This window comes from Garra rufa, chromosome 2 (assembly GCF_049309525.1).
Source record: "Garra rufa chromosome 2, GarRuf1.0, whole genome shotgun sequence".
Classification (NCBI taxonomy): domain Eukaryota; kingdom Metazoa; phylum Chordata; class Actinopteri; order Cypriniformes; family Cyprinidae; genus Garra; species Garra rufa.
Genome location: NC_133362.1, coordinates 7,653,327 through 7,671,189, shown reverse-complemented (window position 1 = coordinate 7,671,189; position 17,863 = coordinate 7,653,327). Strand labels below are relative to the sequence as shown.

At 33.7% G+C, this 17,863-nt stretch overlaps 1 protein-coding gene across 1 annotated transcript in view; it reads left to right on the top strand.

Annotated features, from left to right (window-relative positions):
- Positions 1-17,863, top strand: part of anapc1 (anaphase promoting complex subunit 1) — a 108,433-nt gene that overhangs the window by 32,582 nt on the left and 57,988 nt on the right. Inside the window, exons 17-20 of the mRNA XM_073834566.1 lie at positions 4,946-5,133; positions 10,929-11,003; positions 14,371-14,636; positions 16,401-16,492. Of these exons, the coding sequence (XP_073690667.1) occupies positions 4,946-5,133; positions 10,929-11,003; positions 14,371-14,636; positions 16,401-16,492 (621 nt within the window). The remainder of the gene's footprint in view (positions 1-4,945; positions 5,134-10,928; positions 11,004-14,370; positions 14,637-16,400; positions 16,493-17,863) is intronic.

Genomic DNA, 17,863 nt, shown 5'->3' with positions numbered 1-17,863 from the left:
TTCTTAACAATGCATATTACAAATCAAAAATTACATTTTGATATGTTTACAGTAGGAATTTTACAAAAAATCTTCATGGAACATGAACTTTACTTAATTTCTGAATGATTTTTGGCATAAAAGAAAAATCAAAAATTTTGACCCATGCAATGTATTTTTGGCTATTGCTACAAATATACCCCAGCGACTTAAGACTGGTTTTGTGGTCCAGGGTCACATATAAGCTCAGAATAGTGACAAATTAGGTCAAAATTGTATATTATAAACTCTTAATTTTGTGTGCATAAGTATGAAAATACCAAAACATTTCTTGCATTAAACGTGCATTTTGTGATACAGGCATTGTGAGATAAAAACTGACATTTGGAACAGATAGAGGAAAAAAAAAAAGTCTGTATTGCAATATTTGAATTCAAAATCACGTTGTATTGTACAAACTAACTTTCTTAGGAAAATTGTGAGATACAAACTTAGAATTGCAGGCAGTAGCTTTAGTTTTTAACTTAAAATGATGAGATTTTAACTTAAAGTTATGAGATACAAGCTGAATTGTAAGAAATAAAGTCAAAATTGTATATTGTAAACTCACAATGCTGAGAAAAAAGTCTGAAATATGAGATATAAACTCAAAATTGCAAGAAATTAAGTGAGAAGTGTCTATTATAAACCCACAAATCCTCAGAAAAAAAGACATTTAATTCAGTCACGAGTAATACATTTAGAAATGTTAAATAGAAAGTCACAGTTGCCATCTTTTTGTATTATGTGGAAGAAGCTGGCTTAATCAAATCACTTTATTGTACATCAAACCACTAAATAAAAAAGCAAATTCGCATTATTAATTTTGCCTTTGTGTTTAAACCCGTTTTAAAGTTTCAGATTTTTTTCTAATTTGTTAAATAACAAGGTTTTTGCTCAACAGACTACATCAAGGTTCAAAAAACACGTTCTTCATTTCATCTCGCTGCAGCAATCCAATCAAACCAAAGCAAACGCCATGCATCCCTCCACCCTCAGATCTCAACATCCTCTTCCTCTCTGTATCAGGTCTTGTAGCCCCCGTGTCACGCAGTCAAACACTTTGGCAAACAGTCATCAGTAAACCCTCTCAAACATAGTGTCCCATCCCTCCGATCTCTACCCCCTCACTTAGTTGTGCTTTCCAGCTCCGACTGTGTCCTTTGAAGTGGCGGCCCCCTCCGTGTGCACTTTTCTATAGGATCACCTCCGGTACAACGTTCATCTCCATTATCTTCACCTACACTTTTATTTTTGATCTACACATGTGGGGGTGGGAGATACGAGCTAAAAATGATGTTATGTTCAATGTTAATCTAATAATATGGTATTAATTCATCAGAGGTCGGTGGTGACAGCTCACGAAATAACGTATTAGTTGTGTTTGCAAAGGCAAGCATCATTATTATGCTTATACTTGGGTTTAGAAATTTTGAACAAGTATGTTCTGTACAGTATGTTCTTGTGAATGTAATATTTGATTTTGTGCACAAGTATGAGTACGAAATTTAACTATTTCTTGAACAAAATATGCATCTTGTCATACAGACACAGAATTAAAATTCTGTGCATAATTAGGTGAGATATTTACTTAGAATTCAGAGAAAATAGTTGTAACTCAAAAATCATAAAATACAAACTGGGAATTGCAAAATATGCTTTAACAACTCTGAATTGTGAGATGTTAGCTCAAAAATGTGAGAATGAAACTCAGAATTTAGTTTTATCAGAATTTATAATACACAATTCTAATTTTATTTCTTGCCATTCTATTTAAAAATAAGTCAGACAAATTCAGAAGACTTTGGGAACCTATACAAATTTAGAATTTTTTTATTTTAAGAGAGTTTTGGCTTCTTTTGTTTTGATTTATGTTTTTTGTTAACAGATACACTTTTACATTTTATTTAACTTGCAGCGCTTGGGGTTTGTTTGTTTGTCTGTTTGATCGTCTTTGTATTATTTGAAAATCCTTAATAAAAAAAAATTGCATTTTGAAGTAGAAAGACAAAAAAAAGTCAGAATTGTGAGATTTAAATATTTATGCTACAGACATCAATGGTTCAGAAAAAAAAGTCTGAATTGTGAAATGTTAGCTCAAAAATGTGAGAAAGAAACTCAGAATGGCAAGAAATAAAATTAGAATTGTGTATTTTAAATTCTGATAAAACTCAACCTCTGAATGATGAGATAAAAACTGGGAATTGCAAGAGACAATTGATTGTGTGAAGAATTGTGTGTTTAAAAACTTTTTGTTTTGTTCACAATTAGGTGAGATATTTACTTTATCTTTAAAATTGTGAAATACCAACTGGGAATTGCAAAAGATGTGTTCAAAACTTGCATTTCGGAGAAAAAAAAATTCTGAATTGTGAGATGTTCGCTCAAAAATGTGAGAAAGAAACTCAGAATGGCAAGAAATGAAATTAGAATTGTGTATTATAAATTCTGATAAAACTAAATTCTATTTAAAAATAAGTCAGACAAATTCAGAAGACTTTGGGAACCTATACAAATTTAGATTTTTTTTATTTTAAGAGAGTTTTGGCTTTTGTTTTGATTTATGTTTTTTGTTAACAGATGCACTTTTACATTTTATTTAACTTGCAGCGCTTGGGGTTTGTTTGTTTGTCTGTTTGTTTGATCGTCTTTGTCTCGGTTGTTTGTATTTGAAAATCCTTAAAAAAAATAAAATAAAAATTGCATTTTTGAAGTAGAAAGACAAAAAAAAGTCAGAATTGTGAGATTTAAATATTTATGCTACAGACATCAATGGTTCAGAAAAAAAAAAGTCTGAATTGTGAAATGTTAGCTCAAAAATGTGAGAAAGAAACTCAGAATGGCAAGAAATAAAATTAGAATTGTGTATTTTAAATTCTGATAAAACTCAACCTCTGAATGATGAGATAAAAACTGGGAATTGCAAGAGACAATTGATTGTGTGAAGAATTGTGTGTTTAAAAACTTTTTGTTTTGTTCACAATTAGGTGAGATATTTACTTTATCTTTAAAATTGTGAAATACAAACCGGGAATTGCAAAAGATGTGTTCAAAACTTGCATTTCGGAGAAAAAAAAAAGTCTGAATTGAGAGATGTTAGCTCGAAAATATGAGAAAGAAACTCAGAATAGCAATTTTAATTAAAAAAAAAAAAAAAACGTCTGAATTGTGAGATTTTACCTTGAAATGGAGAGATTAAAAACTGTGAATCACTAGAGATAAAATCGGAATTGTGTTTAAAAACGTGTAATTTTGTGCACAATTAGGTGAGATATTTACTCAGAATTCAGAGAAAAAAGTTAGAATTCCAAGATTTTATCTTTAAAATTGTGAAATACCAACTGGGAATTGCAAAAGATGTGTTCAAAACTTGCATTTCGGAGAAAAAAAAAGTCTAAATTGTGAGATGTTCGCTCAAATGTGAGAAAGAAACTCAGAATAGCAAGAAATAAAATTAGAATTGTGTATTTTAAATTCTGTTTAAACTCAATTTTAATTAAAAAGTCGGAATTGTGAGATTTTTAATATTTGTGCTACAGACATCAATGGTTCAGAAAAAAAATTAGTGAGAAAAAAATAGTGAGATTTTACCTCAACCTGATGAGATAAAAACTGGCAATCGCAATTGTGTGTTTAAAAACTTGTAATTCTGTGCACAATAAGGGTAAGATATTTACTCAGAATTCAGAGAAAATAGTTAGAATTGGTAGATTTGAACTCCAAAATTGTGAAATACGAAATGGGAATTTCAAAAGATGTGTTAAATTGCATTTCTGAGGAAAAATGTGAGATTGTTATCTTAAAAATGTCAGAGAGAAACTCAGAATGGCAAGAAATAAAATTAGAGTTGTGTATTATAAATTGGGATAAAACTCAATTCTAAAAAACAGTCAGAATTTTGTGCTACAGACATCAATGATTCAGAAAATATATTATTAAAAGTATTCATTAATAAAAATATTTACTCAGAATTCAGAGAATAAAGTTAGAATTGCAAGATTTTAACTACAGAATTGTGAAATACAAACTGGCAATTGTAAAAGATGTGTTAAACTTACTGTAAATTGTAAGATCTCATTGTAAGAAATAAAATTGGAATAATAAGAACAAAGTCAGAATTGTTTATTATAAACTAACAATTCTGAGGAAAAAAATTCTGAAATGTGAAATAGATGTTAGCTCAAATTTGTGCCAATGTGAGAAATAAAGTCAGAATTGTCCTATAAACTTAGAATTCTGAAAAAAAAAATATTGTGAGAAACATTTTTGTTGTTTAAAAACTTAGAATATTGGATTTTAAATTCTAAATTATGAGAAAAAGTCTGAATTGTAAGATGTTAACTCAAAATTGTGAGATTTAAATTCAGAATATTGAGAAAAAAGTCAGAACTGTGTATTATAAACTAACAGTTTATAAATTACAAATGTTCAGTTTAATAAAAAGTCTGAAATGTGCAATGTTAGCTCAAAATTGTGAGATATAAATGAGGAATTGCAAAAAATAAAGTCTGAATTGTCTTATAAACTTTCAATTCTGAGAAAAAAGTCAGAATTGTGGGATTAACCTGGAATTCAGAATGGTGTATTTTTTTTTTTACTAAACTTTTTTTTTTTTTATTGAAAATGAAGGTTAGAATACTGTGTTATAAACTTTAATTCTGATAAAATGTCAGAATTACGAGATATAAATATCTGTACTCTTGACATGAATGATTCCTCCCATTTCTTTAGCTCTTTTAAGAGAGCTGTGCTATTATTTACTGGGTTATTTTAGCCTGGTGAATGATAAAATGAGTTCACAGTCACATAGGCTCACAAGGAGGCAGTCAAGTCTTATCTAGAGACTGAAATATTACAGAAAGCACCTACACCTTACTATTGTGTCAGTGACTTCTGTTAACTCCTAATCGTTCTTTTACTCCCACAGTCAAGCGCTGCCTGCAGGCCATCAGGTTTATTTTACCCAAGGACACGGCCATGAAAGTGCTGGTCAAGTGGTACAACAGTTACAACGCCCCTGGAGGTCCCAGCATGCACCTGGAGTGGAACCTGTTTGTTACATGCTTAATGACAATGATGGGTTACAACACAGAACGACTGACGTGGACACGCAATGTGAGTGTCTCTTTGGTTTGACCTCTATGTTAGATAATCTTTGGTTATCTAACACAAAAGCATTCAACTGAAATAAAACTTAACAAAAAATGATCTATATTAGGTAAGCACAGGAAACAATTTACTGCACATTAAATCTTATTCTACAAATTAAATTGCAATTATTGATATACAATACAGTACAATAATTTCTGATTTAATTTCTTTGTTTTGCAGATCCTAATTGCCTGCATACACTTTTAATAAATAAATAAATCATAATTTTTCTACGTATTTTTATTTGCAATACCAGTTAATTATAGAAATGAATACTTTTATTTAGCAAGGAGGCTTTAAATGATCATAAGTGATGATAAAGACATTTATAATGTTACAGAAAATTTATTTTAGATAAATGCTGTTTTCTGAAGGACCATGTGACTGGAGTAATGATGCTAAAAATTTAGCTTTGATCACAGGAATGATTGGTATTTAAATGCTAAAAATATTTCCAAATTTTACCGTTTTTGCTGTACTTTGGTCTTAAAAAACATTAAAAATCTTACTGTTGAAATACTTCTGATTGGTGGTGTACAAATTAAATTAAATTAAATTAAATTATTAAAAAATATATTTATAACACATAGGGATGCTCATTTCGGTTAATTTTCCTGACTGACAACTGCTGCTCGTTATCCGAACATTAAGAGTTAACTGATAAAATTAGAATAATAAATTAGTTTAAAATAAAAATAGCATGCACGAGTATCTGTGATGATACATAAAAATACAAGTAAATGTTTTATTTTAACTTGCAAACAGCAGCATACAGAGCAACAACAAAAACTGTATTCACATACTCAAATTATCACGCATCAGCAGCGCTTCTGAAAACAGAGAAAACCAGAATAAAATAAAAAAAAGAATAAAATAAATAGGCCTACACTAAATATATATAAGTTAAATAACTATCCAATTAAGATGACAAAACTAAAACACACTGAATCCTTCTATGCGCTTTGAAGAATGGTATCGGTCTTGTTCTTCTTGCGGACATAAAAATATATAGCAGACCAGCCTGTACCTGTGTACCTAGTTTTTAACATGTCGACATGCTGTACGGATAGTTAACAGGCAGCGCTCCAGTCTATGGTGCGTTCACACCAGACGCGAATGGCGCGTTAAGCGCGAGTGATTTACATGTTAAGTCAATGCAAAGACGCGATAGACCTTCCTGCGGCACTATTCGCGCGAATGAGGCGGCGCGAATGACGCGATTCGCGCGAATTGTGTGGCGCGAATTGAAAGTTTGGGGCATTTGACTTGAGTTGAAAAATTTGAACTTTGGCGAACATTCGTGCCGTGTTAACCAATCAGGAGCTTGCTGTAGTAGTGACGGAGGCAGAAATCCGAAACAACAATGGAGGACAAAATCACTGTTGCTGTCTGTGGTTACTCAGAGCTGTACGATACATCTTTGGACTTTTATAGAAACAGGAATAAAAAGGATCTTTCTTGGAAGAAAGTGAGTGAAGAGGTCGAACAATCTGGTAAGTTTTAAAAAACGCTCTTTACTCAATTTGACCTACATATACATACATATTGAGACTACAAGCAAGCTAAAGCTGGCAAATTGAGCTCATTCACCTATTTTACAACTACTTTCCCGCTGACGAGTAACAGACGCCCCTCCCATGACGCGAATACGCATCTGTTGTGAAGTAAATTTCACGCGCGAATGACGCGAATTTCACGCGCGAATGAAGCGAGTAAACTCAAAATGTTCAAGCGTCCAACTACGCGCGAATAGCGCGATTTATTCGCGCAAGTCGCGTCTGGTGTGAACGCCCCATTAAGAGCGAGTGATTAACATGTTAAGTCAATGCAAAGATGCGATAGACCTTCCTGCGGCGCTATTCACGCGAATGAGGCGGCGCGAATTGAGCGTTTCGGGCGTTTGACGCGCGAGTTGAAAAATTTGAACTTTGGCGAAAATTCTGAGATAGGGCCGATTGCAGAACAGCAGAACCATACGTCACAGCAGTCACACGGCAGCAGCGCCACGGCAGCAGGCTCAGACGGTAGTGGGCGGAGTCTCCATCTGAGATCGAAAGTGGGTGAAAATAATGATCAACTTATAGACCTTTTTCCTGAGTAAACGATGAGCGCCGGCCTTACGAATTCTAACGTCAGATTGAATGCTTTTCTGTTCCGGTCTCCATAGGAACCCATTCAAATAGCGTCCATCTGTTTTTAATGTAGCTAACTTCCGCTGCTTCGTGTCATCTACACACTCATTAAAGTGAGGCACTGACAAATTACGGTCATTGCGACATTGCCAAGTGATGGCGCTATGGAGCCATGTGCTTTTTTAAAAACATTTTAATAGTTTTAACATTAGTTTATTAGCTCGGAATATACCCTAATTTGACTAGAAACAATGCAGACCGGAAATGCAAAGCATTCTTTCAGTTAAGAGTCGGACTCCGCGTTCAGGAAAAACGTCTATATTTTTCCATATATTTTTAAACAGTATAAACTGAGTACAAAGCTCAAACAAAAAACAAAACAAAACTTGAGCAATAGAATGTTTTTATTTAGTTAAACTATATTTTTTACCTAATCATTTCAGTATTAACCAATTTTTCATTGTACATAATACCATGTACTATACACTATACCCATCACAAACTGGATTTTCCAAAAAAAATATTACAAAATCAAACAAAACATATAGCACAGAAGGCACACATTTAACAACAATAATAACCACACATTACTCACCTAACTAAATTAGTTTAAACCTAAAATAAATCAAAACTCTTTAAACATGCAATTAATCCAGAGGCATGATTTGTTCACACACTCATTAAGGAAATGTCCATATCATCCTTAAATTCAAAGTGAAACATGAAGGGCTCTTTGGCCAGCAGACTCTCATCATTTGTTTCTGCCATTATAAAAGTTCATTATGTTGCTGCACATGAAATATAATGCGAATAACATTAAATATATATTTTTATAAGGTTACACACTGATTATTTATAACTTAAACCCCATTTTTCTACCCATCCGTTGGTCGCGCATACACGCCATGTTTGTATTTTTTTACACTTTTTATGCGTATTTGTAGTTCTAATCAAATCCTCGTTCAACACTCAATGTGTTGTGGGCAATATAATAGCCGTTAGAGTGCGCATTAATCCGTACTTCGAATTCTAAAGGTAAATTGTAGTAGACCGTCCGGAAATCTTTGGAATACTTTTTAGGACATACCAATTCTATTTTCGAATACTATTTAGGACGGATATTTTGTGGGACCTGATTGGGCTGCAGCAGGAGACTCCGCCCACTACCGTCTGAGCCTGGTGCCGTGGCGCTGCTGCCGTGTGACTGCTGTGACGTATGGTTCTGCTGTTCTGCAATCAGTCATTATTGAAAATTCGCGCCGCGTTAACCAATCAGGAGCTTGCTGTAGTAGTGACAGAGGCAGAAATCCGAAACAACAATGGAGGACAAAATCACTGTTGCTGTCTGTGGTTACTCGGAGCTGTACCATACATCTTTGTACTTTTATAGAAACAGGAATAAATAGGATCTTGCTTGGAAGAAAGTGAGTGAAGAGGTCGAACAATCTGGTAAGTTTTAAAAAACGCTCTTTACTCAATTTGACCTACATATAAATATACATATTGAGACTACAAGCAAGCTAAAGCTGGCAAATTGAGCTCATTCACCTATTTTACAACTACTTTCCCGCTGACGAGTGACAGACGCCCCTCCCATGACGCGAATTCGCGTCTGTTGTGAAGTAAATTTCACGCGCGAATGAAGCGAGTAAACTCAAAATGTTCAAGCGTCCAACTACGCGCGAATAGCGCGATTTATTCGCGCAAGTCGCGTCTGGTGTGAACGCCCCATTAAGAGCGAGTGATTAACATGTTAAGTCAATGCAAAGACGCTATAGACATTCCTGCTGCGCGAATTGAGTTGAAAAATTTTAACTTTGGGGAAAATTTGCGCCGCGTTAACCAATCAGGAGCTTGTTCTAGTAGTGACGGAGGCAGTAATCCGAAACAAAATAGGAGGACAAAATCGCGTCTGTTGTGAAGTAAATGTCACGCGTGAATGACGCGAATTTCACGCGTGAATGAAGCGAGTAAACTCAAAATGTTCAAGCGTCCAACTACGCGAGAATAGCGCGATATATTCGCGCAAGTCGCGTCTGGTGTGAACGCCCCATTAGATCCGTGACAAAAACACATCACAAAAATCCTTTCAATTTGCGGTTCAGGTCTTTTCATCCACTGGTCATATGAGTGTGGAGAAGCGCGTGCTTTTACAGCGTTCAGCGATAGCCAATCACAGACATATCTGTAGATTTCATTATCGCAGTGGCCATTCAGAGTTATTTAACCCAGTAAATAATAGCACAGCTCTCTTAAAAGAGCTAAAGAAATGGGAGGAATCATTCATGTCAAGAGTACAGATATTTATATCTCGTAATTCTGACATTTTATCAGAATGTTACAATCCACTCACCACTCAATGTGCCGGTTTCAGTTCTATTGATTTCTACACGTTCACAAACTCCCTCATTACAACAAAGAAAGTGTAGGCATTATATAAATAAGAGATTAATTATGCAGTGTAAAGGTTATTTTATTACTTTTTTAATAACTTTATGAGATTGCGATGAGCTACTCTTAAGATGAGTGACAGCTTTCCAGTGACTGTAAGCGCCTATTGCGCACTGTCTAGACTATAATTCATTCAGAATTTGAATACATTGACTCACGGATTCACTCTCTGATAACCCAATATCGACACTTGCCATTGAGTTGCATATACTACACTAGTTAACAAAGTGAAGGTGAAGCGAAATATGTCTGTACAGCCACACTGCACATGTCGACACGCGCTCGTGAGTAAACAGATTACTTCTAGCATTATTTCTTTTACCATGCAGCAAACGTAAAAAAAAATATAGAAAAAACATTTTAAACCGTTTAACTGATAGTAGTAATCGGTTAAAATTCTTACTGACGGTTAACGGCTAAACGGTCAATATGAGCATCCCTAATAACAAATAAAGTCAGAATTATGTGTTATAAACTCACATTCTGATGTTTTACAATCAATTAATCGATTATATTAATTTAATACACGTTCAAAAAAATTCTACATATTAAATTGTAATTATTGATATAAAATAAGTTTTATTTTTTTTGCATTTTATTTTACAAAAGACCTTTATTAAACTATTATATTTATACAAAATTGTTTTAAAATCAGTTAATCAATTAGATTAATTTAATTCACAGTAAAACTTTTTTCTGCAAATTTAATTATAATTATTGATATAACCATATTTGCCTTGTACAATTTATTTCTGATAACATTTTTTTGTGATTTTAGATGAATCAGAAATGTTGTAGATCTTATTTGCTTGCATGTGTAATATAATTTAATTTAATACATTAAGAAATCTTTATTTTTCTATATTTCTTTCTTTCTTTCTTTATTAAAAAAATAAAAACTTTATTTAAACAAAATTACTGGTGTACATCTTGAGACAAAACAAAGGCACTGATATATTTTAAGATAAGTCAATGCATGTTTTTTTTTTATTCACTTGAAACAGCTCAGACTTGCACTTTAGTCTGGGACTAGGCTTAAGCCTTGTCTGTGAAACTGGACCAATTTATACAAAACTGTGTTATACGATTGCTGATAGCTGTCAGTGAAGTTTGCAGATGGTGAATGAAGCACCTGTCCATCTTAAATGATCATTAACACAACTGCCATCTCCACAGCTTCATTTTGAAGTGCCTCTCTCTCCAGTAATAGCCCCTAAGAAGGCCCGCCCTGCTGACACGGGTTCAGATGAGGTGAGTGACCCTAGAGATGTCAAAGGTCAGGGGCCAAAGACCCTTGATCGTCTGTACTCCCCTGTCATCTAATAATCTGTAGCCTAACAGCTTGATTTGCAGGTTGAAATGTTGATTTGTGTTTTTTTTCTTTTTCAAAAAAGCTACTAAATATTGCTGTATACATTTCTGATTAAAAGTTTAGAGTCAGGAAAATGTCATTTTAAAGAAATTAATACTTTTATTACAGCAAGGTTGCAAAATTGACAGTAATGACATTTATAATGTTACCAAAGACTCAAGTTAATTCAAATTTTCTATTCATCAAAGAATCCTGAATATATTGTAACATTGTTTCCACAAATATAATAATCAGAACAATTGTCTTCATCATTGATGATAATAAGAAATGGTTCTTGAGCAGCAAATCAGCATATTAGAATGATTTCTGAAGGATCATGTGACACTGAAGACTGGAGTAATGATGCTGAAAATTCAGCTTTGCATCACAGGAATAAATTACATTTTAAAATATATTCAAATAGAAAACAGTTATTTTCAGTTGTAATAATATTTCACATTTTTACTGTTTTTACTGTATTTTTGACTAATTAAATGCAGCCTACTGATCCCAATCTTTTATATCGTAGTATACACTGCCGTTCAAAATTTTGGTTCAGTAAGATTTTTTTATGTTTTTTTAAAGAAGTCTCTTAGGCTCATCAAGGATGCATTTATTTGATAAAAACACACACACACACACACACACACACACACACAAAAAAAAAAAACAGTAATATTGTGAAATATTATTTCAATTTTAATTTTAATGTACTTTAAAATATAGTTGATTCCTGTAATGCAAAGCTGAATTTTCAGCATCATTACTCCAGTCTTCAGTGTCACATGATCCTTCAGAAATCATTCTAATATGCCGATTTAGCCAATGCTGGGAACAGTTGTGATGCTTCATGTTTTTTCTTTGGAACCTGTGATACTTTTCTGATTAAAAAGTAAAAAAGCAGCATCTATTCAAAATACAAATCTTTTTCTAACAATATAAGTCTTTACTATAGTCTTACTTTATTTCACTTGTATCCATTTAACATCCTTGCTGGATAAAAGTATTAATTTCTTTAAAAAAATAAAAATATTTATTTACTGACCCCAAAGTGATGAACAGTGGTGTATATTGTTACAAAAAAATTCTATTTTAAATTAATTCTGTTCTTTTTAACTTTTTATTCATTAAAGAATCCTGAAAAGAAATATCACAGGTTCCTAAAAAAAAGCAAATCAGCATATTAGAATGATTTCTGAAAGATTGTGTGACACTGAAGACTGCAGTAAGGATGCTGAAAAATTCAGCTTTGCTTCAGAGAAATAAATAGTATTTTAAAGTATATTGAAATAGAAAACCACTATGTTAAATTCCAAAAATATTTCACAATATTACTTTTTTTTTTTGATCAAATAAATGCAGCCTTGATGTGCAAAAGAGACTTCTTTAAAAAACATTACAGATCTTACTGATCCCAAACTTTTGAACGGCAGTGTATTTGGTGTATAATATTTCTAATAGACCTTGCTGAGTTCCTGTGGTGGATGTTTTGAAGGTTTCTTTATGTGTGTAAGTTTTCTGAAAGCTGAATAAATAAGCTTTCTAATCCATTGATATATGGTTTGTTAGGATAGGACAATATTTGGTCGAGATACAACTATTTGAAAATCTGGAATCTGAGAGCGCATTAAATTGCCTTTAAAGGGGTCATCAGATGCTTGATATGATTCTTTAGGGTCTTAATGAAAGTCTCTAATATACTTATAAATTTAATAAATAAAAAATTCTCAATAGTAGTGTAAAAAAAACACTCTTTTATATTGTCAAAATCAGCTCTGCAGAATATCAGCTCATTTTATCGCATGGGCCCTTTAAATGCAAATGAGCTCTGCTCGCCCCGCCCCTCTCTGCTGAGGGATTACGAGCTGTAATGTTTACTTTAGCTGCGTTTATCGGCGAAACTTGTCAACAAGCACATTATTAAGAAAGGCCATTTGCAAAGATGCATAAAAACCCTTATACTCACTTCTGCTGTGGGTGAAGCTGCATCACGAATGAATCACATGAACATAGACGCATATATAGATCGGGATCAGCACTTTACTTAAAAAAAAAAAAAAAAACGAGTAACATTGTCCTCTGCCTCTTACGCGGCTCAGATGTCAGGAGTAAATGACTACTGCTATGTTCATTATTACATCCAACAACAGAAACACCTCAATCGCTCAATTAGAGACATTCAATGGCGATCGTATTCGGACTGTTTCAGCTCGGTGAGGGCGGGTCTAAGGTATGACGCTCATGTCAATCAACTATGTTTCGTCACGACAAGAAGCTGAGAATGACCTGATTTTAAAAAGTGCATATTACTTTCAAAGATTAAAATAATACCACTGGGTGGATTTTTTTTATCATTGTAGGGTGGTTGTGTACACAAACTGCCAACAAACTTTGAACATTAAAGGTCCACTGAAGTGCCTTGAAACACGCAGCGTTATTCTATGTGGTGACGTTCTTTTAACTGAAACAAAAACATATCGCCCAGCCCCGCCCACTAATTTTGAATAGCCAATAGCGTTCCATTTATATCTGCTCCGGCCAGAGCCGTTGAGCTCAGTAAAGCCGCATTTGTAAGCTTGTGACAGCCACAGACTAATAAATCACCCACAGATTCAATATGAAACTCTTGCTAAAACGAAATAGTGATCATAATCATGCTGAGGCTGTGTAGTTTAATACATGCCGATCGCTCATATGATCTGCTCCGTGTATTGCGTCTCTGTGTAGGGGGCGGGACACTACGGACTCTAGAGAGCATTTGATTGGACAGAACGTTTGATTAGAAACTGAAGTGCACGGTGATATCATCCAAATCCTTGATTCATATTGGCGGAAGTGACGAGACTGCAAGTTTTGAATGCTCATATCTTGTAAACGCAAATTTTGTCATTGTTTTTAAGCACACTAGCTTATAGATAATCTTAAAGCTAATATATTCATACTAAAAGCCAAAAAACTTTAATTTTGATTTCAGGGGGACTTTAATGTTCAGACAACATGGAAAAGTTAGCTTTGCATCCGATGACCCCTTTAAAGTTTTCCAAATGAAGTTCTTAGCAATGAATATTACTAATTAAAAATTAAGTTTTACAAAATATCTTTATGGAACGTGATCTTGCTTAATATGATTTTTGGCAGGAAAGAAAAATTGATAGTTTTGACCCATACAATTAATTTTTTGGCTATTGCTACAAATATACCCGTGCTACTTATGGCTGGATTTGTGGTCCAGGGTCACATATGGCTACATCTGTTTGACATCAACAGGACTGGGGATACCTCCGATGCTCCGATTACCATTGGCAGGTCTCCATGAGCCCTGCGGTGACCGTTCATGGCCTGGAGCCGGTGTCGCCCCCCGGTGGAGTGGATAACCACGAGTCAGCTCTGGGTTTGGAGTCGTCCGCCCTCCTCTTCCCTCACATCCCTGTGCTCTTCTACGTTCTGCATCTGCTCTATGAAGACCTGAAGCTGGATGAGCTGCAGCGGAGTGGGGCGAGAGCTCTGGTTGGTCTGCTGCAACAGCTGGCTAAGTAATTATTCATCTTTTTGCCCTTTTTTATAGGAATAATAACAAATGAAGTGGGTCAGACCTGAACTTGTTTTTTCCAAGCAAAGTCACCCAATTCATCAAACCTCCCACTTCACATTATCATTGCTGCTTTTCTTTGTGACGTATCCTAGTTTTGGACGGGTAGATAGCTGTAATGTATTTCATTGTTTAATAAAATGTCAAGTGCATGCTGTCATGTGGACATGAACAAAACAGCAGTGAGAGTTTAATTGGCTGCTGTTTGATGAACCCGTGTGGGTTTGAAATTTAAAAGCATTGTATTATAATACACAAGACCAGATAAGGCTGTAATGATAATCCTCTGTTGACTCTTCGCTTATGCGTATTGTTTGGGCCTGTTGTTTGTAGGTCAGTATTAGGGCTGGGTAATATTTATCTCAAAATTTTGATGATATTGGATACATATCTCTATGTATGTTTTCGCTCTAAAATGTTTTTTTTTTCTTCAGAAACCGTAATTTCAACCAATTAGTTCTTGAATCGTGGTGCAAAAAATGATGCATAATTTAACCTGTTTTAGAAATGGCTAAATTGTCAGCATAAATATATATTTTTAAATATGTATAATTCCTAGATCATTTTTCATTTAAAAAATACACCTACACTGCTGTTCAAAAGTTCGGGATCAGATACATTTTCAAAGTTTTTTTTTTTTTTTTAAAGAAGTCTCTTATGTTGATCAAAGTTGCATTTATTTGATCAAAAAAGCAAAAAAAAAAAAAAACTAATATCATTGCAATTTAAAATAATAGTTCACTATTTCAATATTCTTTAAAACATAATTCATTCAGAAATCATTTTAATATGCTGATTTATTATCAATATTAGAAACCACTTTCGCTGCATAATATTTTTTGAAACCTGTGATACTTTTTTCAGGATTCTTTAATGAATAAAAAAGGAAAAAATAATGAATAAGCATTTTGTTAATAAATCAGAATGATTTCTGAAGGATCATGTGGTGCTGTAGACTAGAGTAATGGATGATAAAAACGATTCAGCTTTGCATTACAGGAATAAATAATATTTTACTGTATATTAAAATAGAAAACCATTATTTTAAATTGATATAATATTTCACAATATTACAGTTTTTTTCTGTATTTTTTGGCAAATAAATGCATGCTTGAGGAGCAGAAGAAACATTTAAAAAAAAAAAACGTTAAAAAATCATAAAAAAAAATTTTGAACGGCAGTGTAATTTTTTTAATTTTTCTATTTTTTGTCAACATTGTCAGATATTCAATCCACTGTGAGATTTTCTTTAGTAGTTGACAGTCAGTTTAAAACCATCATTTATTCTCAATTCATTCTTAACCAAAGCTAAATTTATCATTTTATTAATTCATATTTATAATGGCAGTACACATTATTAGGTATCTGATATTGACTGAGGTAAAACCCATATTTTTTGAGAAACTGGAAAGAAGCAGGAGATTATACTGAAAGATAGATCATGTTTCGAACCTGTTTAGATGAATCCAAAGCACGTTAAACTCATTGTGATATTCACAATATCAGTGAATACCACAGTAGTTAGCATTAGTAATACGTTTTGAGACGTACAGCCACTAAACCACAGATCCCATTAATCATAATCTCGTGTGTTAAACTGTGCCTTGTGAGTCACTCTCTGGTTTGGCTCTTATACTAGTTTTAGTGTATATATTGACCGCTTGATGACTCTTTTACCCACTAATCATTTTTTCTCTCATTTCATTAGGGACCTGCAACTGGAGGATTTCATTGATCTGTACTGGCGCGATTACCCCTCATTCATCAAAACGTTCAAGGAGGCCTGTGTGATTGATCAAGGTACGAGGCCGATCAATGCGGTCGGAGCCCCTCATTAGCAGCTAAAGGCATTTCTATTCATTCACCAGACAATGCTGACTTGTTAAGGGGAAGTTCTGCCAGGTTTGAGTGACAGGTCTTTCGCCATTGGGATTCTGTTGGCTGTGGGTTGTTGACACATAAAATAGACATGAAGTTTTATTTTTCAACTGCAAGACATGAGGTTAAAAACCCCATGAAGAAGTCTAACATACGGATTTTCATTTAAGGTTTTGGATATCATTATGTCTTACTATTAGATTATTCATATACAGTTGAAGTTAAAAGTTTACATACATCGGCAAAATATTAATTATTTGACCAAAATAAGAGGGATCATACAAATGCATGCTATTTCTTATTTAGCACTGACCTGATTAAGATATTTCACATAAAAGATGTTTACATTTCGTCCACAAGAGGAAATAATAGTTGAATTGATAAAAATGACCCTGTGCAAAAGTTTTGTGATGTCCTGAACTGTTAAACTGCCTGCTGTTCTTCAGGAAAATCCTTCAGGTCCCACAAGTTTGTTGGTTTTTCAGCATTTTTGTGCAATTGAACCCTTTCCAATGATGACTGTATGATTTTGAGATCCATCTTTTCACACTGAGGACAACTGAGGGACTCATATGCAACTATTACAGAAGGTTCAAACGCTCACTGATGCTCCAGAATTAAAAAACGATGCATTAAGAGCCGGGGGTGAAAACTTTTGAACAGAATGAGAATGTGTACATTTTTCTGATTTTGCCTAAATATCAGATTTTTTCCATTTACTACTGCCCTTTAGAAGCTACAGAAGATACTTGCATGTTTTCCAGAAGACAAAGTAAGTGAAATTGACCCTGAACTTCAAATTCAAAAAGTTTTCACTCCCGGCTTTTAATGCATCGTTTTTTCCTTCTGAAGCATCAGAAGTGAGTGTGAGTGTTTGAACTTTCTGTAATAGTTGCATATGAGTCCTTCAGTTGTCCTTCAGATGGATCTCAAAATCATACAGTAATTTTTGGAAAGGGTTCAAATAAACAGAAATGCTGAAAAACCAAAGAATTTGTGGGAACTGAATAATTTTTCTGAGAAACAGAAGGCAGTTTAACTGTTCAGGACAAACAAGAGACTTGTGAACAACTATCACTAAACAAAAAAATGCAGCTGTGGATCATTCAGGTAACAAAACATTATTAAGAATCAAGTGTATGTAAACTTTTGAACAGGGTCATTTTTATAATTTCAACAATTATTTTCTCTTGTGGACTATATATAAACATCTTTTATGTGAAATATCTTATTCAGGTCAGTACTTAATAGAACAAAACATGCCTTTTGTATGATCCCTCTTTTTATTTTTGG